We start from the raw sequence: 26,607 nt of genomic DNA on the forward strand, positions 1-26,607 counted from the left end.
ACCCAACACTTTTAATCAACTCTCAAAGCGTTTCCTTTCACCCCCACTTCAATGTCAACCGTTCACAAACACATAATTAGAAGGAGTGGAGGAAATGGGTGTTTGCCGGGCGCTTTTATACAATTCGAAACACAAACGTGTGAATGAAAGTTCACATTCTGCAGATGCAGAGGAAGAAAGTGACGCCTCGTCACCCGGGGACAAAGAGGGGCAAACTGAAGCAGATTTTCTCAGAAATACTGTATTTAAACAGCGAGTTGAAAAGCACAGTGTAAACAGTATGAATCGACGCGCACGGTCTCACACACACAAACAGTACTTTATATTCTCCGTGGGTCTCATAAACAGTTTATACGCGGTAACATTAAGAAACTCAGCAAAAAAAATGAACATGACAGTTCTTTAGTGGCCCTCTGCTGGTAGGCTGCAGTACAGGAAGGTAGAAATCCAACCAAACAGAGATTATCACCATCACTGGCAAACAACAGCTCTAAAACAAGCATCCAGTTTCCTCAGCCAGCAAACCCGGCGCCATTCATAGCGTTCAAAAAACTTTATTAATCTGATGTATCAGCATTTCTAAATGGGCTTTATTGCAAATCCTATATGGAGACGCGTGGTGTGGACACTGAATACAGACGGGACAGAAGGGCGACGATAATCCGAAGGTAAAATGAACAAAAAAAAGTGCATTTCCACGTCTTTGTCCGTGGACACTGGCCACAGCTGTACAGTACATGTGATCGCTGGTCAATAAATGCTACTGGGGCGACGTAACCATGCAGAACATGGAAGCAGAATGGCAAAGGTGAGCCGCCACGTTGTCTGTACGCAGACGGACGGCTGCCCCTAGCTCTCCGTTTCCCCGTGCACGTTCTCCATGTGGACTTTGAGGTAGTCGTTGCGGGTGAACTTCTTGTGGCACAGCTGGCACTCCGCCATGGGCCGGTTGGGGTTGTGAGTGAGCTTATGTCTGCTGAGCATCTTCTTCAGGCTGAACGACAGGTCGCAAACCTGCCAGACAGACAGAAAACAGACACGTGGGGCACGACACGTAAATCGCACGTGGCAGAGCTTCGTGACAGAGGCACCCCCCCCACACACACACACACACCCCCAAAACGGCAACAGCAGGACATCCAACATAAATGAGCCGTTTTACGCCGCACAAAAGACCATCATCCTCGATCAATCATCCTAATCCGCCGCCGGCTGGCGTTGGGTTTAGCGCGCGTCGTCACGGATCCCGGCGTGAGCGCGAGCCCCCCTGACGGCACCCAAAGTGTGACAGCGGACTTGCAGAACATATCACACACACACTTTACATCTGCAGGGGTGAGACAGGGGCTGAGACCAGTAATAGTATCACTGAAGCCCCATCAGGCTCTGGAGAAACTTTTTTCTTTATTATTGTTGAAATCTAATTTATATATTATTTTAGTGCTCATCAAGGAGGAATAGAGATCAAAAGAAGAGCAGATTCCTCTTGTGCTATAACATTTATACCCCTGGTCCAACTATTTCTATTGGTTCCAGACTGGTTCTGTATTTATCATAATAAAGGCTATTAGCACGTTTGATGTGCTATCATCGTGCTGAAGAATCCGATCCAGTGTTGGCAAAATACTGCGAACATCATAGGGGAGGCTTGTCTCCTACAAGCTGGTTGGACAGACGCTGCTTTTACGAGACCCTCCAGCTTGTCTAAGAAAATGTTCCTGGAGCTGCGAGAGACTTCAGTCCGACAGCAGCACAAAATCAAATCCACGTGTTATTTCTATCATCTCTAATAGTTTGGCATTGAATTCTACGCTTTAAAATAGCTCTTTGAGACACAAAAGGGCCGCTGTGCCGCACCGATGCCTCACTGACACCGTAAAGGACACTGACTGTGGTCTCAGACGTCTCCAGACTGTTCCCATTTGGAGCTCAAGGCGACGTGATGGAGACTTTTATCAGTGTTGTATTTTACAACACAGCCCATCAACGGCCACAGACGGGCGAGGGTCACGCGGAATTGCTTTCCCTCCTTCCAGACATAAACATCTAACAATGCTGCCCATGAATTTAAAAAAGAGGTTGGCATCCTTTTATCTGAGGATCATTATCTGTTCCTCTTATTTGAGAGATTTAGAATATTTTAATAATATAAAGGAGCCATTATTGGGATTTAAATGTAGTTTGAAGTATTTAGAAAAGGGCTTTTTTTCTCTCTCTGCTAGTGTCTACAGCCCCTTTATGGAGCTACAGACACACAAGATGATTTCGCATATTTAACTATTTTCAGACCTACCGCACAGTCGTGAAACTTTAAAACTGGAATTAGTGACTACCTGTAGACACACAGACACACAGACACACACACCCACACACACACACACACCCCCCAAAACGGCAACAGCAGGACATCCAACATAAATGAGCCGTTTTACGCCGCACAAAAGACCATCATCCTCGATCAATCATCCTAATCCGCCGCCGGCTGGCGTTGGGTTTAGCGCGCGTCGTCACGGATCCCGGCGTGAGCGCGAGCCCCCCTGACGGCACCCAAAGTGTGACAGCGGACTTGCAGAACATATCACACACACACTTTACATCTGCAGGGGTGAGACAGGGGCTGAGACCAGTAATAGTATCACTGAAGCCCCATCAGGCTCTGGAGAAACTTTTTTCTTTATTATTGTTGAAATATAATTTATATATTATTTTAGTGCTCATCAAGGAGGAATAGAGATCAAAAGAAGAGCAGATTCCTCTTGTGCTATAACATTTATACCCCTGGTCCAACTATTTCTATTGGTTCCAGACTGGTTCTGTATTTATCATAATAAAGGCTATTAGCACGTTTGATGTGCTATCATCGTGCTGAAGAATCCGATCCAGTGTTGGCAAAATACTGCGAACATCATAGGGGAGGCTTGTCTCCTACAAGCTGGTTGGACAGACGCTGCTTTTACGAGACCCTCCAGCTTGTCTAAGAAAATGTTCCTGGAGCTGCGAGAGACTTCAGTCCGACAGCAGCACAAAATCAAATCCACGTGTTATTTCTATCATCTCTAATAGTTTGGCATTGAATTCTACGCTTTAAAATAGCTCTTTGAGACACAAAAGGGCCGCTGTGCCGCACCGATGCCTCACTGACACCGTAAAGGACACTGACTGTGGTCTCAGACGTCTCCAGACTGTTCCCATTTGGAGCTCAAGGCGACGTGATGGAGACTTTTATCAGTGTTGTATTTTACAACACAGCCCATCAACGGCCACAGACGGGCGAGGGTCACGCGGAATTGCTTTCCCTCCTTCCAGACATAAACATCTAACAATGCTGCCCATGAATTTAAAAAAGAGGTTGGCATCCTTTTATCTGAGGATCATTATCTGTTCCTCTTATTTGAGAGATTTAGAATATTTTAATAATATAAAGGAGCCATTATTGGGATTTAAATGTAGTTTGAAGTATTTAGAAAAGGGCTTTTTTTCTCTCTCTGCTAGTGTCTACAGCCCCTTTATGGAGCTACAGACACACAAGATGATTTCGCATATTTAACTATTTTCAGACCTACCGCACAGTCGTGAAACTTTAAAACTGGAATTAGTGATTACCTGTAGACACACACACACACACACACACACACACACACACACACACACACACACAGGAAGGTAACACTCACATCACACTGGAAAGGTTTCTCTCCCGTGTGGGTCCTCATGTGCTCGTCCAGTCCCCGTTTCTGGCTGAAGGCCTTGTGACACTCGCTGCACTTATACGGCTTCTCCTGCATCAACAAACATGCACACATACACACTCTGCTTTTAACAGTCCTCCAACATGATACTCTGCAATATGTCCCTGGTTTGACTACTTACGCACACAACTTAAATAAATAACCAGTATAAACACCTTCACAAACACACAGGTTCTTCCAAACAGTGAGGGGAGTGTGAGGAGACTCCCAGAGAACACGTATCACACTTCATCAGTCGACCAGGGAACATTTCCTCTGCCTTTTCTAGAGGTTGGGAGTGTTGATATAGATATCTCCTGTACACGTGTGTGTGTGTGTGTGTGTGTGTGTGTGTGTGTGTGTGTGTGTGTGTGTGTGTGTGTGTGCACCAGAGGCCAGTGAGGAGACGGCAGGACCGGTTCCCAGTGTCACTCTTGTTCCTGACAAGCCTCTCAGATAGTGGATGCTCGACCCACAGGCGGAGCTGTCACAGGAAGAGGGTGAAGCAGGAAGCAAAGGGTCCTGGGAAAGGCGCTATCATGGGCAGTGACATGGGATACAAAAGGAGGTAGAGATCAGGTTCAGTGCGTGCGTGCGAGCAGGGGGGGGTCAAACCGAAATAAAGCAGCAAGCGTGTGGGAGGTCGGCGTAAAGTCCTTGACTTAATCTGTGTGATGCACATTCTCACTGTAATATTCCGCTTTAACCATAATCACAACTTCACAACTCAGGAATAATACTTCTACAACAAAAGCAAAAAATGTAGGGGTGGGGGTGAAAACCCAAAGGTCAGAAAACATATGGACGGATTTAGTTGGTGCTGTGTACCCAGAATGCATCGCTCTGACCCCGGTAACATCGAACATCTGTACCTGGTGACCTTCACTCTTCAGCAGCTGTTCACCCCGTGACCTCCGACCCGATCTTTCCTCTGAATCGAACCCCTCGCCAACGCAAAGACGGGGTTTGGTTTGTTTGTTCCCCAACAGCCTCCTGTCTCAAGTGTCATGTTAAATCTGTTGGTGTTTGTTCAGCAGCACGCTGACAGGACATCAACACGCTCCACTGGGCTTCAGGGGGAAGGCAAAAACCAAACTCGTTATGGACGCCATCTATGAAACTTGCAAAGGTGGCAAAAACGCCACCGGGTGGGGGTGGGGGGGTATAAAAGTGCCGTCATAAAAGCTGTTGACATTTATTCGATGTCACACACAGAGGGACAAAAATCACCATACCGGCTGATATCAAACACAACAGCACGTCCTTATAATGTCGTCTAGTTTTCAGAGTTCTTTGATGATTTATAGATTAAACGAGCCAATTCAGAAGGTTGGTCCCGACCCTCTATAAAGACAAGTACTAGTTCCAGAAACACTGACAGTAACAGATACCCTGAGCACACGAACGCATCGTTTATGGCACGGGCTTCTCCCCCGTGTTGCAAACAACATCTGATGGACGTCCAGAGTCTGTTTTTTTTCCCAATTCAAATAAATGTGATGTTTCAATTCCAAATGTAAATTTGTACATAGAATCTAAGCAAACACACTGATGTTAAGTTCACAGGTTTGTCCGTGCTCCTCTGGCGGAAATGTGAACTTTGGGTTTATTTAAACTTCCATCTGGAAGCTTTTTAAAATGTGACTTTACTTTTCAGCACTACGGGGGGTGTTTTCTCAGACATTATATCATCCAGGCTCGACACACCCTTCAGAAGTCCAGAAGATAACCATACAGTATTGAGTTGCAGGAGGAAGCAGTAGGGCATTAAAATAGAAATAGCGTATGAAGGCCTCTAAATGTAATGCATATCTGAAGCCTTTAGCGTTTACAGCCCAAATCCATCCACTAAATGTCCTCTTTCCTGCAGAATCACACTCCACATGTACTGCAAAATGAAGTGTTTGTGTGTGAAAGAGTTAAAGATGAAAAAGAATCCCTAAACACACAGGTCAGAAACGAAGCCCTCAAAGCTTTTGTCCCAGATAAACGTTCTGCTTATCTGATTTTTGACCTCGATGCAAAAATTCTAAATGCATCCATTTGTGCGTTAATGGTGAACTGCAGCACTTCCTGCCAAATGACATTGGTTCCTCGGAGCCGTGACTTCATCGGGATCTGCTGTGTGTAACTGTTCGGCGCCTTTTTCAGAGCCACGTGAGCCAACACAGATCTGGGAGCATTAGCAAGACAGCGTCATTCAGTTTAATCAGCTGATCCCCAGAAAATGAGAGCTGCCTGTTTCTGCTGGGAGATGTTGACCTGAGGGGGGGGGGGGTCCCTACGATCTCAGCGATGGAGGAAGAGCCGAGAGCGCAGACAGATCGCAACCGTCACACTCCCGATGATGGAAAACTATGAAACTTTGATTACGATACTTTCAAAGTGGCTCACAGAAAACTCACAGACCTCTGGAGCTTCAGTAGGACGTGAGTACAGGAAGTGGCCTCGCAACAAACCTCATTTTTGCAAGTTCAAGCCATTGAATTACTGGTGTAATGCTCCTCCTGAATGCAGCGATCGTCATGGAGCCTGTGGTGTCTCTCCCTGGGTTCGTTACGAGATGATTTATGAAAGAACCTGCAAATGACCCCCGCAACTCTGTGGGGACTGTCACACATCTTCGGTGAACTTTTCCCCTCCAGGAGGCTGCACCCAGGACCATTATACAGCCGTGGAGCTTCTGTACCAGCACCACTGCTTCATCCCGTCAGCAGATGACTGGTGTAAACTTCTGAGTCACTGAACTCCTGCATGCCCACCACGAGAGAATCGCATTCAGCTCCGTGCGTTCCGGTCCATAAAGGCGCTCGCTCGTGTTGGCCTACGCTGCATTAAGCAGCAAGACGACCCTGTGCGCGTACAGGGTGGGGTGACGACTCCGTGTCTGCATTGCCTCAAAAGCAAAAACGAAATTAAAAAAAAGGAAAGGCACCACAGTAAATAAAAGAGCAGAGAGATCAACCGCAGCCTGTGCTGGGATCCAGGAGCATGTGTGTCTGTCATTACATCCCTTTACAGAGGATTTATGCCAACGGCGGCATCCCCTAATGTTTTTCTGACCACCCGCCGCGATCTGAAACCCGCCCAGCCGCGCCGACACTTGAGTGGTGTCCCATCCCGATGCCTCGGCTCTGGGAGGAAGGCGACTTCTGATTGGAAATTCCAAACTGTCTGACCGCCGCTGTCGCTGATCTTTCTGGGCTTCTGTTGTCCACAGCAAACCTGGAATTCTTTCCTTTATTGATATGGATTCAAATAAAAGTAGAGGCAGCAGCTGTTGTCTGGTTGCTTTGAGTCCCGCACTTTTTTCCCCTAAATTATCCGTGCCTGTATTCGTGGGAGCCTTTTCCAGTTTTTCCGTGAAAGCTGACCTTCTGCGCCAGTTACGCCTTTAGGTTTTCCTGTGAAGCCCTGAACACCACACTGAAGACACATCAAGCAGACAGGAGAGGTGGAGGACACTTACACGAGTGTGTGTGCGGATGTGCATTTTCAGGCCATCGTTTTTGCTGAATGCTTTGTCACAGTAGGGACACTGGTAGGGACGCTCACCTAGGAAACAAAAGCCACGAGGAAATGAGAGGTCATTCGGGTCACTTTTGGAGACACGCATCACAGTTCAACATATTCTGATACTGTGCATGATGCTGTGGCTGTCAAGTATGTTTCATTCACAATAAAACTCTGATAACATTGTTACTTTAGCAATTATTATCATGTTATTATCTTGTCATTTGTAATTGGTTCCACATTTCCACTGCAAATAAAATAGCAAAGACATGAATGTATTATTGGCCTCCATGACACGGCGCACCAGACAGGTCCTGGATCTCATTCCCAGCTGGAGAAATTCTTTGCAAAAGGCATTTTTGGCCGTCACGGTGCCAAAAAAGAGCCTTTATCTTATCCGAGGGCTGATTTGCCTACTGCGGGCCAGATACCTTCCACTGACAGTCAGGCTTTTCTAATATAAGATTTAGAACAAAAGCATTGCAGAATTATATCGGAGATGTGGAGACTTATTCCAGGTGCAGCAAAAGCTGTTTTTAGCTCGCATGTTAGATCGTATCTGCTCATCCACCAAAGATGGGAAAAAACAAAGTGACAAGCTGCCACTCAAACAGTCGGCTGACAGCTGAATCCGATTACCATGTTCTGATCGACAGGCCAGATGCAAGGACGGGACCTGACCTGTGCAGTAGATGTTCAGTAACATATAAAACTGCTAAAGCAAACCACAACAGCAAGGACGCATGTGCAAATCCAGCATTAACTCATAAAAACGAGTGCAACAACAACAGCTCCAGCCTCCAGAAGTGGAATGAAATGTTCCCTAGAAAAGGAGAAATCTACAGCCACACGCATGTGTTATGGTACAACAATCTAATTTCCTATCAGCGTAATAGTAATCTCCCTTTAGTGACTAAGTGAGTATGCAAGTATGCCATTTTATTGATGAGGGAGATGCTGTGCCCCTGTAAGTAACAGGGTTAATTAGCTGAGTTTCCTTGGGATTAACGATGCAAAATGCTTATTAAAAATCAGAAAATCCATCCAGGGAATATAGGAGTAAAAATATCCCCCCGGACCAAAGACAACTGTGTCAAAAGTCTATTTTTCTTGTATATAATGGTACGTGAAGAAGGGCTGAGTGGCTCAGCAACCTTCCAGAATTTGGTGTTGGCAGCGAAAATCATTTGTAACCGTGTAACGTGCTGTCGGAGAGCCCCACTACGGCGCTTATACGCAGGTGTGGCGTCTGACTACTATACTGTCATAACACATTTTTACTGCACCGGCTCTCGGCTGTCAGAGGAACAATTGCTATATTTAAAATGCTTGACCCATCACAAATCCTCTGTCCTGCAGCAGAGACGCTGTGGCAGCTGTCAGGGAGCAGATGTACAAATTAGTGTCTAAATCTGCCGTAAATACCACCGCAAACTGGTCAGAGGGGCGCACAACAACCCCAAGAGGGGAGTGGCACCCAGTTAAACCCACAGCCTCGCACCGGCCTGGGACGGGTTAACCAGTCCCTAATTCCCCCCTCAAGGATTTTCAGCCTTTTGTTGACAAACAGGACAATTTGAATCCCAGATGTGTTTGGAGAAAGAGGAGAGCCAAAGCGACATCTTATGTAGCACGTTTGGTATCGGGTTAAGGCCGGGCGCTAGCCTGAGGAGTGCTGGGGAAGGCATTAGTGTGCTATTAGCATGACGCTGAGTGTACTCCATCCCTGTCAGGAGAAGACTATTGTCAGCTAATACACGGCCCAGACAACCACACCCTGGGAGCACACGCGTGGGCGTGTTGCTTCACCTACAGACTCTCTGTGGGACTCATCTACAGAATGTAAACACAAGAAATGATGGCATCTTACTGTCATTTGCCAGTAAACTCTCAATAAACACGTGCTGCTTTGGAACACACATTCTTGCGAACACGGCTCGGTTACTCAAGCGGCCGGTGTGGTGTCTGCTCTGCGGAGTGTTCCTGTAACTGGAAACCCTCCAGTTATTCCCCAGATTGAGCCAGATTGTTTGGGGATTATAAAGGGTGGCTGGAGCACTGAGCCGGAGCTTTACGTGTGTGAACGCGGTAACTGATTTAGCATGTGCTGAAACAGAACACCATCTCTTTGACCCTGGCTGTCTCTCCCCCGGCCCCCGCTGTGGTCCTCGCACTCCTTGTCTGCTAATCGATCCGTTTGGCACCCCTCGTGTGTTGTATAAGTGCGCAAATGCGGCTGCGTGTCTGGTTAGCAGATGCTGCGTCGCCGTAACGCGCGGGGCTCGCGCCTTTTTTAGCTTCAGGGCTCAAGCATTAGCGGCTTTAGCAGTGTCAATCGGAAATTAATTTCTAGATTCCTCCAGTTTCGCTGAAAAGATCTCAAGTGTCCTTCCCCTTCCCCTATCGAGTGTTCTGTGTCACCTTGTGACGGGGGGTGTCGGAGGTGTTGGAGATGAGAGGAGATCATCTTTGAAGAGCCCCAGGAATGTCTGACAACTTTTACACTTGACCTTTCTGTTACATCTGAGGACAATTCCCTCTGACCGTGCCAACGTGAGCTGTGGATGGGACTCGGAGCGCTTCGCACACAAATGGCGTTGTTTTACTGAAATTTTCTGCTAAAGAAAAGCACAATTCAGTAAACCTTTCAGGTTCGTAACCATGACCACGCTCAGGGCAAACACACACTCTACGTCTGCCTATGATCTGCCAAATATCCTTTTTAGGTGAGCTCGTCTGGCATGAGATCATTCAGCGCTGCAATCTTCAGTTCTCTTTTTTTTTAAAAATCTAAATATTGATATGAAAAACCATAACAAATGACTGAGATAATAAATGCCATCTGTCCGGTGCCACCGTTACAACTTAAGACTCCATCTTTAAACTTTTACAACAATATGCTGCAATAAGTTGCAGATTGACACTAATGTTTAAGCGTACATGTGAAGAAGTGGCCTTTCAAGTCACAATGCTAGTTTGTTTCATTGAAACAGATCTAGTTGTCAGGAGTCCAAAATACAGAGCACCAAGTCCCGAGTCCTCGTTTGTGAGGAAAACCAGACACAGGCTTTGACCTGTGTGTGTATTACCTACTGTATACAAGCTGATAATAGCAGAATATAAGGTTTGACAGTAATGATCTCCCAGGGGCCTGGACCAGTGGGAACTGGGTTAGTAGATTCGTCAAGCTTATCTCAGTTTTAATCTTGAAAGACGTGAGCGTTTACTCGGCCGAGAGAGCCTGACAAATGCACAGTGATGAGCTGCATTATCTCACAGGGTTTCGGTCATTTGTAGGCCGCAATACTCGGTCCCTCCAGGATTTTGGAGAATGTTCTGTGTGTGTGTGTGTGTGTGTGTGTGTGTGTGTGTGTGTGTGTGTGTGTGTGTGTGCGCGCGCAGGGGGGGGGCTGCAGCCAAAATGCCTGATTTATAGCAGCGTTTCAAAAGATTTGAACGCCTGTTGCAAAGTTTTAGGCAGGACTGTGAGCAGCTCCTGGACTTTGTTCCCCGCCAGGGAATTTCTGTTTGGATGGATGGATGGAAAGTTTAGCCTTTGTTTTATAGGTATAGTTAGTGACTTAAGGTGATTGTTTTTTGGACGCAACTGCAGTATTTCAAAATTCTGTTATTTGTTGGTTGTGAGGAGGAGGAGGACGATGATGATGATGATGATGATGATGATGATGTTATTCGTACCAATGCTACAATGAGCATATGGAAAAAGGCAAATCCTCACCTTGATTCTCAGTGCATACCATAAACAACAGACTTAAGGTTCTTTCTAAAATAAGAGTTAAATGGCTTGAACCGCCCTCGGTGCCCACGAATGACGTGTGTCATATGATGTCACCACCATTTCCATTGGCAAAACTCATTTCCATAATCCCGCCACGCTTCTTTGCCACATTATGGCCCAGACGGTGGGGAAATCGACTCACTGAGCTCCGATGTGGAGAAGGCACATTTGAAAGGCTCCAAACATCCATCGCTGGCTATCGACTTCAGGGTTGTTTTTTTGACGAGTCGGGGTTTATTAGCTGTCGGTGAGCTCAGGAAGACTGACGCCCGAACGGCACAACAACCAATTTGTGTGACTGATGGTCCGCCCAAACGCAACGGTAACAGGATCCTGGCCAAATATACAGTACACGTCTCGCCTGCTACTTAACACCCTCTTGCTGATGACTTTCTCCTCAATCAATTTCTCACTTTACCAGTTTCTTCCATAATGGTCCCCAGTGTTTACTGGGAAAGTGATACAGGCAGGAATTCTCCGGGGAATCCTCACACGGTCCGCTGTGTTTAGCGGGTAAATAATCAATGCTGACTTGTTCCTGTGCGGCAGGAAGACAAACAAGATCAAGCTTTCCTGTCCGCCGTGCAGTAAAGCGGTGGATTTAGAGGTCTTTACCCCCCCCCCCCCAGCTTTGACACGGGAAAAACGAGCCATCTTTAGGGTTTTGCTTTCGTTAGCGGCGCTGTTTGATGATTTACACGTCTTACTTTTAAACACCTAGTTAGCATTATTGGCGGCGGGGCCGAGAACAAGATGGGCCCTGTCGGGCCTGCGCGAGAGAAAGACTCCAACTTTTTACCATTTCCCTTTTACCCAACACACCGCAAACAACACCCCCTCCCCAAAAAACCTATAGAATGAGGGGACAGATTTACAGCCAGTCAGGGTCATGGGTCATCTGGCTGGATGCTTTCTTGGAGTGGTCTTTTCTTTCCATCCTCCTTTCTTTCTCTGGGGTGTCCCCCTCCACTCCCACCCCTCCCCCAGCATTCCTCCCTTTTGTTTATTCTATATAAATACAATCAGACTGGGAAGCAGCCCACACTGCCATCCCCTCTCTGTCTCCCTGTGTCTCTGTTGGTTTGTCCTTCACACATACACATGTATGAAAACACATATAAACGGCCCACACGCACGCACAAAAGGAGCCTGTTGCCAAAGCGCGACTGCCAAACGACCATCGCCCTGCCCGGGATTCAAACGCGCACATTTTGACACACTATAATCTTGTCGCCACCTGAAAGAGAGGTTTAGGAGGCTTCGTATGTGATTTAGCATCTAAAACGTTCCAATTTAAACCGGGGTGGTGAATGTGACCGACTTAATGACTAACTTATCGCCGCCACGCGATAAACACACTAGCTTCTGCTTCTAAAATCAGATTTAATTGTTGCTGCTGCTGTAATAATGGCTTTGTGATCAGGGTGCGAAGGAACATGTCAGGTCTATAAGAATTATTTCAGAATAAATCCGGTAGTTTGTGTCAATTGTGAAATTAAAAAAGCAAAATGTGAATATAATTCATTAAATCACCGCTCCAGACATGTTTTGGACTGACTTGAGGCTACTGCCACAGCGCGTGTAACACGGTTTCTGGGCCTTTTCTCGGCCTTTTCTCAGCGTCTCAGCACATTACACAAGTCGTTGAGTTTCTAATTGGGGGGTCTGTTAAAGGTTATACTGACGCGGCGCCACCCTCATACTGAAATTAGAGACACGGGTGTTAACGAAATATTTCTTTAGAGATCTATAGACGAGTGGTTTGAGGACAACAACTCTAAAGTTGGACAAGCAAGAGTCCGTGTGTTTGTGTGTGCGTGTGCGTGTGTGTGTGTGTGTGTGCCTGTGTTTGAGGGGCCATGCCAGCCCTCTGCACCAGTCTGTTGGTAAGGAGACACACAGGAATGTGCAGCTTTCTAGTTTAAGGCACTTTAATGAACATCCCAGGCTCTATTTTTGTGCCAGTGCAGTGAGTGGAACAAGTGGTTCGCCACCATGTTGGAATCTACACACAGACGCAAATGTGCTGGTGACCGGTAACGCGCTTAAGGACCGAGCTGACGTCACACTGGACATTTAGGATTCTATTCTCCTGTTATTCACTTTTCCTTTTTTTGCATTTGTGATTGTATTTGAAAATTAATTGACTTTGATGTCTACACGTCACATCTGTGTAACCACCCCCCCCCCCTTTAGCAACCTCTGACGTGGCGCTAAACACAATCTGGTCCTCGGTAACTCAACAAAATCAAATAAAAGCGGCAAATTGGGGGGAAAGGGGCACTTTGTGAATCCAGTTACCTTCGAAACAAATATCCGTCTCTATATATTGCCGTTGGTAAACGAATAATAAGTGATGTTAACGGTTGCCGTGGTGACAGCGTTGATGTGAGCAGTGCCTCTGACCTGTGTGGCTGCGGATGTGGACCCTCAGGGTGCCGTTGCTGGCAAACTTCTGTCCACAGTACGGACAGATCTTCTCCTTCTCTCCTGTGTGTGTCTGGAGGAGAAGAACAGACGTTAAACACTATTTCGCTCGACATCCTCATATTGTATCTAAAGCGACTGGAGGTGAGAATGTGAGCCTGAGGCGTTGTTCGGCCTCCGTGATGAGCTGAGCGCGCCCCAAATCAGCTGGGATGGGCTCCACTCATCCCCCCGTCAACAAGAAATAATTCACTAACGTATGTAAATCCAAAAATTCAGTCAAATGAAGTCAAAATAAAGCCTTTGTGCTCTCCTTGACAGCATTAATGCCTTCAGGGAATGTCGTGCACGGTAACTCAGGCCCTAGAGGACGGAGATGTGCACGTTGTCGTTGCCAGGATCGTCAGACAGGCCACCAGGACAGAGACCCAGGGTGCACGTATCCCTCCATCCCTCTCCTTCCCCATCCTCCTAACCCGTCACCTCCCAGCAATCATCAGCTTCGGGCACATAAGGGCTACACGTGCTGCCTCCCCCCCCCCCCCCCCCGCCAGACCTTGCTCCCTGGTGAAAAGTGCACGCTGAATTCTTTCCCCCCCGGCCTGCTGTAAATTTCCCGGAGCGCGAGAGTCTGAAACACAGAGCAACAGTTTGAACAGGCGCACAACAATGCGGAGACACCTCCTCTCCCACCCCCCCCATCCTCCGACACCCCACTGTGTCCCTCTGACACCTTGGGTGTCTCGTTACAAAGGCTAGATAAACAGAGACACACACATGCTCATGCTGAGCATTAACAAGAGCACACACACACATAACCTTGAACAAACAAATCCTCATCCACGGACACATGTGTCCCAGATGGAGCGGAGCTGCATTATTCCGTTTCTTGTTTGTACAACAGCGAAGCCTCCACCGGCTTCACGAGGCAACAGGCCAACGTGAGCGGAACATCTCGGATCAGGCTGGAATTCACCGGCGGTTCTACGCAGCTCGTCAACATAATAACAGAGAAATAACCGACGTGTCTGTGCAGACGCCGAAGAAGCCAAGCCTGCAATTTTCATTTAATGATGAATTTTTCCACAAACTGCTCTGACGCCGCTGAAACGGCGTAAGACCGTCTGTGAAAACAGCGGCGCACGTGAGCACTGATGCCCCCAGCGTAACAGGAAATGGCACCGCTCTGCCCTAAAACGCTCTCATCTTCAGGCACCTGATCCAGAGGGTCACCTGTACCAGAGTCCAGTCGTTTTTAAACATGGAAACATAGAAACGGCTTCAAAAACCTGCTGACAGAATCGTGAAAAGCTGGATTCAATGTTCGGTTTTCTCGACGTTCAAAAACATTACGCATCCTGTTCCGTTTAGATTTCATTATATGCGGGCATCGACCCTCGTACACAAGCTCATCAATCAGAATTTGAGGCTAATAAAACACGACTGTGAGAACTCTTTCGGATTATTTTGCGGTCAGAGTATCAAGGCGTACATAAAATAAGATGTCGACAATAACCTAGCCAGATGCGGGGTTACTCTCCACGTGTAAACAGAGCCAGACAGTTGTCGTATCCTCGGAAACCTGGTCCTGATCAGGGCCAGAACTCCTGGCAGCCTCCAAAAAAAACCTGTAAGGTTGAACGTGCCGACCTGCCCCACTGTTCTGGGACAACCTCGGAGAGGTTTTCTTTTACGCCGAGCCAAAAACCCGTTTGATTCCAATCTTGATCCATAACCACACTGGACACTGTCAGATTTTCTGCTCATAATCTGCCCTGAGATCTCTTTCAGGTTCTGGAACCCCGCGGAGCTAATGGACAAGGTGCCATTTCTAATCAACAAAGCAATCGATTCGCAGACCTGCGTGGGCAGCGGTGGTCAGCAACGCCGAGGTTGGAGGGCGCGAGGTAATGGAAACACTCTGGGAAAGGAGGTGGGGATTTCTTACGTTTTAAACTCAGGGGGATAGCAGATGATTGATTGTGGACGAGTTGATTTGAAAGGTTTTTGAGCGTAGGTAAACACAATGAGCGGGTCGGGAGACATTCTAAAGAACTATGCGATTTCATAAAGATCAAAATCAAAAAATTACAAACAAATGTGTCCAATATCTTGAATGCAGCTTTTCTTTTGAAATGTCTTTCTCTTTCTTGACCACTTTATCCCTTTCGGGGCCATGGGGAGGCTGCTGGAGCCTCCCCCAGCTGCATATGGGCAAAGGCAGGGTACCCCTCAATGAGGGGCAAGTTCATCCAGGACCCTAAGTAGGCATTTGGGGGTTCTGTACCTTGCTCAAGAGTACCTTGGCAGTGCTCTGAAAGGGTACTGTCAACTTCCCCTTCCAAGTTTAGTAAACACTGGGGCTTGAACCCACAACCCTCAGCCCCCTACAGACTGTGACCAACAACCTCTTTGAACTATTTATGAAGAAATACAACAAAAACTATGACCATAGCCCATATAAATGTTCCCCTTTAGTACGGTTTCCACCTTTCTCCGCCTGTACCATAAAACACACACATTGTGACTTTTTCTAGTGGACAAAACAGCTACAATTTGGGTTTTTATTCACCTTCTTGTGGCTCTTCAGCACAGACGGCGTGACGAAGGCCTTCTCGCACAGGTCGCACTTGTACTTTTTGTGGCCGTCATGAACCACTTGGATGTGCACGTTGAGCGTGTCCTTCCTCTTGAAGGTGGAGTCGCACTGGTCGCACTTGAAGGTCCTCTCGCCTGCAGCCGGGACAACGCAGTTATCACTTGTTGCTACCTTAAAGACACAATCATCACGCGCAGCACGGTGACCACCAATTTCCCCCTCGGCCTGATTGTGCAGGTGGAGGAAGGGTTCATTGGGTTAACCCCACACGGCGCTCTCTAGAACAGTCTGCTTCTGTTTCATTTTTTAACATTTAGGAGGAATTATTAAGGCTTCTGCAGCATATGATTGAAAACAAGAACAAAAAAGCTGCCTCCCTTTATGAGCCACTCCAGACAGCGTTCAGACTGTTCAGCTGTTCACAGAGTGCAGACTGATGTTTTCATTCACACCTCAATAGCGCTGCCTCTATTGTTGTAGCGTGTGTGTGTGTGTGAGCGTGCTCGTGTGTGTGTGTATAATTGCCAAGTCCGCACAATGAAACAGAACACCAGCAAGGCCGAGATCCAAATGGAAACATACAGTCTGCTTGATGATGATAAATGTCAACAACACCCACACAGGAAGCCTTTACACGGAGCAGATCAGACCGCGGAATCGTGCACGTGTCCACATATATATGCACTGTAATTCTCATTTGAACATTCGCACAAAGGAATGATTTAAGGTCTGAATGGTGCGTCGTAAATATTTGGCACGCGCTGATTCTGAAGAGCATTCGAGTCAAGAATTCAGGAGTGGTTTACATATGAAACACGTGTTCTCTGTCTGATTTAATATCAAATGATGATTTCATCAAAATAAGAAAACAAAAATGTGCAGATGTGTCAGCAGGTGAAAGCAGACACCCTGTGCTTTCTCTCCCCAACAATAAAACCAGACCCTCCACCCACCACCCCCACCCCCGCCCCACGTACTGTCTACAAGCTGATATATTATACAAGCCCAGCTATTATACAGACGGCCCCGTGGGACAGGGACAGGAAATGCCGCCAGCTCCACAATCTCTTTCTTATCTGACTCTACTGGGGGAGTAGCGCCGCATCCTGAAGCAACTGTCTGGAGACGGAGTGCTTCCAAGGACCTGCACACAACCTTAACATCACCACAGCCACACGTTTGACAGACTTATGATTATTAATGGGGAGGGGTGAGTTCAGGGCCAAATAAAACAGACGAAACATAATAAGGTCCTTTGCAGTGTGATTTTAACAGATATACTACTTATAATCTTTATTCGGTATCTGTCAACTAATCCTACATCTTTGTCTGCACAGATAAGACGTGGTCTCATTTCATTAATAAATCTATTTAGCTCAATTCTTTCTTTTTTAGAGAGTAAATCTGATGTTTTGGGTCGTATTCATGCAGAAATGTGCTGACTCCGGCGTGAGTGCACACTTACTGTTGTGGATGAGTAGATGGCGCTGCAGGGAGAAGGGGGTGCGGAACAGAGCTTTACACTCCTCACACTGGAAGGGTCTCTCCTCGGAGTGGGTCTGCAGGAAGAGGGGCATGTTTACCATGTGTAAGCGGAGCTGCCTCGGCGGGGACAGTGATGAAGACCACGGGAGGAGATCGTGCGTCTTTGGGTGGTTGAATTGCTGTGGGAAAAGCAGCTCAAAGGGGCTTAAAGTTCAAAGTGCTTCTGTTTTTCTGACTGTCCCCCTTCCCTCGCCGCCATGGCCGACCTGTCCGCCTGAGTGACACCTCAATCCCCAGAGTAAACATGGGGGACCTCAGGGGTGCAGCAGGCCACAGACCTCACAGATCCAACCACCTGTGAGACTGACTGATCGTACGCCGCAGCCATCTTCGGTGGACAGATAAAAGCCGAACAACAATTCCCGTTTTGTAACACGCTCACCTTCTTGTGGTTCTTGTAGACATTGCGGTGGGCGAACTCCTTCCAGCACAGCTTACATTTGTACGGTTTGTCTTCGCTGTGAATGATCTTGTGCGCTGTAACTTGGTCCAGACGTTTGAACGAGCGGTTGCAGATCTCGCAGGTATACGGTCGCTTCTCTGTACAGTGGCACATGTCAGGGGTTCTGGATACATTAACAAACCAGCATCAACCAGTTTCTTTACCCGAGTGCGTGATCATGTGGCGTTTTAGCTGATTGGTCGAAATGAACTTCTTGTCACACGAGTGGCACTCGAATATCTCATGCACCTGAAATAAACATCAAATGTATAAAGTTGGAGTAGACAGAATGTTCCCCGGTAGTTTTATAACACTGTTCTTGCTGGGTGTTGCTCTGACAACTCGACAGATCACTAGCTTACAGCAACAATAGCGTATGCTATTGCAATCTCGCCTTTTCACAGCTGCTGCTGCAAAAGCTTCTTCGGCTTATGATGATAATGGTGATTTAAGCTGCTTTGGAGCTAATGTGTCATTAGTGTGATTGCTCCTCTGCAAGAATAATACTTTATGCAGCCATGGATCGCACTGGAAAGACGTATAATGTGTGACTGCCATAAAAATATACTGGTTTTAATCTGGTGTACTTTAATCTATTCACAGAGCTCTTCTGCCTTTAGATTGCCAATTCAATGATGGACAAGAGGTGACGTATGGACAGAGACAACGCTGGAAAGCACCTCTGCACACATGTTGGAGGAGGTCAGTGAAAAATGCTCCATAAACAAGTTGATTAACTTGGAAGATCGACAAGAGAAAATGAAACATCACAACTGGCAACGTATAATTATGATCTATATCAATGAGACTTGCTTTGATCATATTTCTGCAGCTGTCATTGTGATGAAAGCTGTTCTCTTGATCTACAGCAGATCGGGTTATAACGATCAATAACTGCTGTTATTCACTTTCTTGATAAATACTCCTGTTTTTAACGCAAACAACTATACAAGGCACTGACAGAAACTGGTATTGGATCTGCATATTTTAATCTAGCACAAATGGCCTGATGGAACCACATCACACAGCTTCCAGCCGTGACACACACACTCCCCATCAAAGAACAGCAGAGCAATGAGGGCGTGGGGGCAAAGAAATCCACTAATAAATGTGTAAATGTCATATGTGAAGCATGCTGTAAGAGCTTGGCTGACATTAGACTGAACTAATAGATCGTTCTGAATAGACTTCAATATATCAGTTTAAACCTGGAATCCATTCGCGAGGGAAACCAGCCTGACGCCAAAGTGAAAACCTTCCTGCATGTCAACGGAGCCTCTTAAATTTCACAGGAGCTGTGGGATGAGCTTGTAAAATAGAACCCCCCCCCAGCTGATTGTTTTTCAGAATGTTTTCGCAACAACGTGCTCATAAAGACTCGTCCCAGTGGAGGTGAGGTTACGATACAACAACAGAGGACATCGCCGAGCCTCACCTTTCTGTGTTCCTGCAGATTCAGAGAGGAGGAGCACTTACGGTTGCATATGGTGCACGTGAGCTTGCGGCGTGCACTCCCTGCCAAGAAAAGGGGGAGTAAATGAAAAGGCTGGCGGCAAAATTCAGGAGAAGATCACAAAGCGACATCCCTACAATGACGCTATTATTGTGGGACCCATTTCTTTCACATGTCCACATCTGGACAGAAGGCACCACATCCCCCCTCGCCCACACACATCCCTTCTTCTGACCACAATGGTTGAAATATGAAGGCCCGGGTCATAATCTGACATTCATATTTGGCTCACGTGTGTGCCTGCTCACATCCCTGCCGCCCCACATCCCATCATTAACGCCGTAAGCGTGGAATCCCTCTGATCGTGACAGATGAGCGCTCTCAGAACACCCAGGTCAGCAATTACATAGCACGAGTAATTAGAAATGTATCTCTCCATCACATGGGATTCAAATAATCAGGGAAAAACAGTGTCCGTGTAATTCCTCCAGTGATGAGGCTGCTAATAGATAATTGCCCCCTTTAAATGATGATGCGAAGAAAAGGGAGGCGAGTGATGCGAGCGCATGAGAGACACAGAGAGAAAGAGAGAGAGAGAGACCGACCTGTGTGGACATTTCCTTTATGCTTTTTCAGGGCGTCCTTGCTCTTGAACCTTTTCCCACAGCTCTCTGCTTTACAGATGAACCTGGCGTCTCCTTTACAGGCTTCCTTGTGCTGCTCAAAACTGCACAAATTAGAGAGAAAACACCACGTGAACGCAGAGGCCGTTCACAAGTGCAGAATATGACGGGTATATACACTTTATATTTGTATGCGTGTGTATATAACCTGGATTCAGAGCTGAAGCTGTTGTGGCAGATGGAGCACTGGTGGGCTTTGGAGTCGCCCGATGGATCCGGTGATTCAGAACAATGGAGGACACTGGTGAAGGCCAGCAAATCGGCAATCAGGCCTCAAATGTGTAACAAAAATCACCAAAAGCAGAGAAGCAACCTGACACATTCCACAGATGGCTGGATGAGAACCTACTGGCGCTGCAGAGCCTGCTTGATGGGGAACTTCTTGCCACAGTTCCTGCACTGAAAGTCCTTCTCCTCTGTGGGGGGCCTCTGGTGCAGGCTCTGGAGGTGGGCTGCCAGGATCTCCTCACTGGGAAAGCTGCTCTCACACAGCAAGCAGGGGTGATCCTCCTTCTTTATGATGAGCTCTGCAGAAATGAGAAGGACGCAACTGATTCATCCATGTCTGCTTGGGATAATAAACCAGGATAATAGAGCTCCACTCTACCCATTTCAACAATATGACTGTCATCTTTGTTGTTTTCATCGTCGTCTTTGATGACCTCCTCCTCCTCTTCCTCCTCTTCGTCCTCCTCCATGTCGCTGTCCAGGAAGCCTATCAGGAGTTCAGTGTCCGTCTCAATGTCATCCACAGCCAGGTAAAAAATGTTCTCTCCATCCTGGAAGACAACAGAGCAGCTCTAATCACAGAGCTCACGGACAGAAAGACGGAGAACAGCAGAGGATAAGCGGCGCTGCTAAAAATACAGTTAGAACCATTTATGGAAATGAACACTCAATTCCTGCTGAGACGGGCCGATGCTGAACGTGTAACACCCCATCTGTTTATCCTGATTGAGGCCAGAGGTCAAAATCTCAAATCCTTAAAAATGTTGGCGTTAACTTCCTCTTCCTTAAAGGTCGCGCTAATGAAATCAACGTGTCATTTAGCTTTAGCTACGGGATCCTAAATGTACATAAATAACGATTAAGAAGTGGAAAGCTGTACAATAAATGTCACTGCTGATGGAACGCAGAGCTTTAGCGCACATGGCCGACCTTTAATCACGCCGGACATTTGGGTAATAATGGCAGGAACTTGACCCGCAGACCTGAGATGTTCACCTTTTCTTCCTCCTGCTTCTGCTTTTCTTCAACCAAAGGGGCGACCTTTGCAGACAGCAGCATATTGAGTTAAATTTGAGCTCAGATTCTGAATGTTTAAGGAGTCTGTTCTACCGTTAATGCCTAATCTCCCTTCTGATGCCCTTTTTAAACCACTGTGGCTGCTATACTTACCAAAAATATATGTTTTGCAATTCTCAAATAAAGAAACTATACCTACATCAACAAAGCATGACGTTCAAATTTCACATGTTTATTTCTGGTGTATAATTTAGAAAAAATGATAAAGATGATAAAACTGAGAGCTTCAGGGGTCATAAAGATCTGTAATTTGAAGTTCAGTCTTTTATAATTAATAGAACTCTTTGATATGGCATCGATGATGCGTATGAAATGTCTTGAGTGATGAAACATCATGGGGCCAAATATATATCCCTGTGACCCACAAATCTAATAGAAAGATTGCTTAATTGAAAACTATCAAAAAAAGAACCCACTGTATTCTGTAGGTTAGGAAATGAAGACAAAGAACAAAGTTTGGCTGCTTTCATACAAACCAGAGACAAATAAAGGAGAAAATAGAGCAATAAAACAGTTTTTCTTCATGTGCTTGATTTATTTTCCCGCCTGTATAGATTGTTGAGGCTGCAGTGAGATAAATCTGACATTTTTACAGCAGTAGTCAAGCTTCTGTCCTGCTGTACTCCACGTTATCCACGTTAGCCATTGTTTAAAGGAAGCTTCAAGATGTATTACGTTGCAGTGTCTGTGTGCTCACTACATGCTTTTATTCTTATCATCTAAAAAAATGGCCTCATCTGGTCACCTGGGAAGTCTTTCAGCACAAAAGTCTTTCAGCACCTTTGACCTACATCACTTTTAGAAGGTTTGGGGTAGAAACTCATGGTTTGAGAGAGTTTTGGCATAAAGGCCATTTCTGCTTCTGTGACTATAAATGTATCTACCACTCTGTGGTACCTGAAACACATCATTGTCTTCCCGATGTGTCGTTACAGTCGAGTCTGTGGGATTTACGGTCCACTGAGAGGAAATGTACCTGTATGGCTGCCAAGTTCTTCTGCTCCTGCGAAGGCGCCTGATGGACAAACCGCAGCCAGTTGGCATGACGAGGGTTACTAGCATCCAAAATATACAACACATCCCCTTTGCTTCCACGGACCTGGAAAGAAAACAATAACCACACAAGCTGTCAGAAGTGAACCACCGCTTCTTCTCCTGTCGATATGTGGTCAGAGCGCGCCGGACGTTCGCTCAGACACCCAATTCTGTGTATGGGGTAGCTGCCGATAACAACCTCAAAGCATTTTTGTGAGTGGTTGCCATCAGGGGCTTCCCCACAACATGAAATGAGAGAATGTCATGAAGCAGCTAGTCTGGTTAATAGATCCAAAATGGAATTAAATGATCTTTGGCTTTCTTTCAGTCATGATTAAAGGTACAAAAATATCTGTGTGCTGTAGCCAAAACGAGGCTGTTCAGCACGGATTCTATCCAGCCTCGAGGGTTTCAGAGTATATTTGACTGATTTCAGACAGAGATTTTCCTTTCCATCATCATCATCCATCCATCATCCCTCTTCTACCACTTTATCCCCTTTTCAAAACTATTTAACCACAACTCTTCAAAAAATAGTGAGATATTGATACATTTCAGTATGAAGCTAATATTGATTATTTAATACTTTACTACTGGGTGTATTATTTATTGCTGTAGTAGTTCTTGATGCAGATGATAAATTGCAGTACATTTAAACTAAAAGAACAAATCGCAGTCTTTTCAGCTCAAAACTATTTCACGCAACTATTAGCACTTCAGCATGATGGATAAAATCAATCCAAATTAAAACATTGGTTTAACTGTCAGATCCTAATAAATAAAACAGAAGACATTTTAGGTGCAAGCCTCGTCTTTTTAACTCAAACTCTGCATTTTAATCCCCAAATGCCATGTCCTGTACTGTGCCCACTATTTAGAAAAAGGCTATGACGAGGCTGTGTTCAACTATTCGTTTCATTTTGAAACGAAGGATTTCAGAGGTCGCAGCACAACACAATCGCATGTGGGGTCAACACACAAGTGTAAGGTGTAAAAGAAGCACATGCGTGTGCATTCACCTCCCACATTAGTCTGGTGTCTGAGCTCTCATCCAATTCACCCGGCAGCTTTTTTTCACCAACAAATGGTCCAAACTTCTCACCCTGCAACACAAAGACAGGGATTATTTGTCATGCGCAATAAATCCTATTATATATATTTCTATAAGGTAGTTGATGATCATTTTCGGCAGAACGTTGGGGAGCCTAGCTGGATATTTAATGACAAAGACTTGATAATAGTGATAATAGTGAGTTTAACGCGCATCATTTTGACAAAAGGGGGCGTGGTCACTCTGTGTTGCGTTCATGCTCATCCTCGCACTTCATAACCTCACCATAAATGCATGAACCCATTCGTCCTCAATGACTTCATACTCCCTCTGGTAAAAAAAAAAAAAATACCACAGAGAGTAGAATGTAAGCGTGATGTAGAGAATTTTCACGGTGTAGCAGCCTTCGGTGTCGACATTGTGTTGAACGAGAGCAGCAACTGGAGTCTCGGTATCTACGTGGCACTTCACGTCACAGCAGCCCGGGCTGGAAGCTGAGACCGTTAAAACCAATTCAAGATATAAAGCGAGAAGGAAAAACTCTACAACTCTGGAAAGGCTCTTCAGGAAAAAAGACTCTCCCCGCGTTTACAGTGGGTTATAAAATAGGTCCCGACAAGAAACAACAAACCTTTTTCACTCGTCTCGCTGTGTAAAGACCGATTCCATCCTGGACTTTTGACGATTTCAGGGAAAATCTGTCTGGCACGTACATACCCAACATTGTCATTTCTCGGAAACGCTTCCTTCAATGACAGTTATTTGTCTATAAAGTATGTCAGCGGTGGGCTCGCTTTGATTTAAGAATAGATGGGTTTCTTCGAAAAGTGGTCCAAGTTGAACTTTTGCTGCTGCAGTTACAGGAAGCCAGAGCGGCGCTGTGATTGGTCCAAACTTTGTAACCAGAAGCTACCTTTGCTGTCGTGTTTCATTCATACAGACTGCCCACAAACACACCACACTGGAGCACAGTCATGCTGAAATATACACACCACACTGGAGCACAGTCATGCTGAAATATACACGCCACACTGGAGTACAGTCATGCTGAAATATACACACCACACTGGAGCACAGTCATGCTGAAATATACACACCACACTGGAGCACAGTCATGCTGAATATATACACCACACTGGAGCACAGTCATGCTGAAATATACACACACACTGGAGCACAGTCATGCTGGAATATACACACCACACTGGAGCACAGTCATAGTCATAAAGTACACATCAAACTGAAGTATAGGCTAACTCAAAAAAACACACCAAACTGAATCACAGTCATACTCAAAAATACACACACCACACTGGAGTACAGTCGTCATCAAAATACACACCACACTGGAGTACAATCATACACAAAAATACACACCACACTGAAATACAGTCATACACAGACCTACACACCACACAGGTTGTCTGGATGAAATACTCCTGTACCTCTGCAGGCTACTTTAAGAACTAAAGTCCAACCTTGAGATAAAGGAGATTCCAGCAGTTGCTTTGATGAAATGAGCATCTCTATGAACAGAAATGCGTGTGTAGCTAATGCTTCACTGACTGTAGCTGAAGTTGAACTTTTACTAATGCTTCTTTAGATTATTAGTAGATATTTTGTTGCCCTGGACAGTATATAATCTTGAAATATGGCAGATTTTTCAGTCTGTAATCAGGCTTTGGTTATCTGGATGGTGCATAGTTGTACAAGATCAAACAATGGTAATCTCAAAAGACATCCAACCAAGTCTGAACACGATACCATGGCTGACTTATTTACAGCAATTTCAGTACATGTTATGAGTTTAATTTTAAGCTTTGCTGAAGAGCCAGTGTTGCAGGATTGACAAATATACGATGGCAGAGGTCTGGCAGACACTGCACAATAAAAGAAGAATCTCTTTGTCTTCCGTTCGAAAATGGACGTCAGTTTATTTCAGAGTTTAGAGAAATGGTTTCTTCATTCACCGCCACCTCTAAAACCTCCAGATATTGCCATGGATGTGTGTTTTGGCTTGAATTGCTGCTATAATTCAGAAACCACAGTGTAACAACAAGCAGCAGACCAGGGGTCTCGCTGACCCTTCATCTTCAAACAGGCAACTCTGTGGGCCAGAAACCACAATTTACCAACAATCAAATGTTTCTGGGGTGCATGGTTCCTCTGGCCCGAGGCCGACTGTTAAGAGTCAACTGAGCACGACCTTCCAGGCTGAAGCATTTAGTCTATAGTAAAACACCATAATGAGGACTGCAGGTATTAATTGTATAATTACTGCTTTCATATTCCTGGAAAAAAAACACTGTTGTTACTATGGTAACATGTACATCCTCGGCAGAATTACATTATCTCCGTCAAACATGTAAATATATTTCATTGTTACATTGTGTCACATAGCTACAGTCATCTTATTCTAAGCAACCAGGAGCTACAGCCATGGTATCATGTTCCTGCTGTCCACCAAGCTTAGCTGTCAATCATGAGGAGTCCTGCTGTTCTCCTGGTGTTAAATAACTGATTAAAATGAACGATTGTGGCCTCTTAGATAGACCCCCATAAATTATTTAACTCTAAAAGCTGATTGAACCATCGATGCTTAAGGTTCTACTGGGTCCCCTCATGCCAGCCAATCAGCTCTGACCTGTTGGGACACTGTGAGAGGTCTTCAGGTCCCTGAATGTTCCTTGGTTCTCTATCGCACACGTTCGATTTGGGAGGGGTGTTGTTGAAACTTGAGTTAATTCTGGAAGCGTTTTGTGCTTCTGGCGGGACACCTGCAAACAGTAATGCTGACGTTTGTGATTTTTGTGAAACGAGAATGTCCGTGTGAATGTCAGGAACCCGACATTCCCAGCAGAACATTTGTGTTGTGATGACTGATGTCATTTACTTCTCTCTCAGTCTCGTGGCTGATTGGTATTGTCCATTTTGTGGTTTTTGCCCCTTTTTGTATTGTAACTGCAGTCAGTTTGCACGCGTGTCTGCCTCTTGTGTCGTAGTGCTCTGGTCAAACTGCTCCCCAAC

General features: G+C 45.8%; 1 protein-coding gene across 2 annotated transcripts; it reads right to left on the bottom strand.

The window, feature by feature from the left end:
* Nucleotides 1-221: 221 nt before the first annotated feature.
* On the bottom strand, nt 222-24,459 carry prdm5 (PR domain containing 5). Of its 2 annotated transcripts, XM_057038902.1 has the most exons (16): nt 24,212-24,459; nt 23,549-23,632; nt 22,471-22,593; nt 20,797-20,968; nt 20,539-20,716; nt 20,338-20,430; nt 20,112-20,233; nt 19,489-19,568; nt 18,218-18,302; nt 17,994-18,151; nt 17,532-17,625; nt 16,040-16,200; nt 13,447-13,540; nt 7,198-7,283; nt 3,675-3,779; nt 222-1,014 (listed from the first exon to the last, which is right to left on the bottom strand). In XM_057038902.1, exons 1-16 carry the CDS (start codon nt 24,308-24,310, stop codon nt 850-852), a joined length of 1,899 nt encoding a protein of 632 aa, XP_056894882.1. In that variant the 5' UTR covers nt 24,311-24,459; the 3' UTR covers nt 222-849. The 2 variants fall into 2 exon arrangements, 1 of the variants encoding a protein (XP_056894882.1); XR_008951476.1 differs by lacking the exon at nt 7,198-7,283.
* Between the last annotated feature and the right edge of the window lie 2,148 nt (nt 24,460-26,607).

The sequence above is a fragment of the Takifugu flavidus genome, chromosome 7 (genome assembly GCF_003711565.1).
Source record: "Takifugu flavidus isolate HTHZ2018 chromosome 7, ASM371156v2, whole genome shotgun sequence".
Taxonomy (NCBI): Eukaryota; Metazoa; Chordata; class Actinopteri; order Tetraodontiformes; family Tetraodontidae; genus Takifugu; species Takifugu flavidus.

Bases quoted from the DNA above. Each gene is read 5' to 3' on its own strand.
- prdm5 (XM_057038902.1), bottom strand. From the start codon at position 24,310: ATGACAATGTTGGGTATGTACGTGCCAGACAGATTTTCCCTGAAATCG. The intron at 19,569-20,111 runs GTCGGTCTCTCT...TTTTCTTGGCAG, and splicing joins TAAAGGAAATGTCCACACAG to GGAGTGCACGCCGCAAGCTC. The intron at 16,201-17,531 runs GTAAGTGTGCAC...TCCCGGCTGCAG, and splicing joins CCATCTACTCATCCACAACA to GCGAGAGGACCTTCAAGTGC.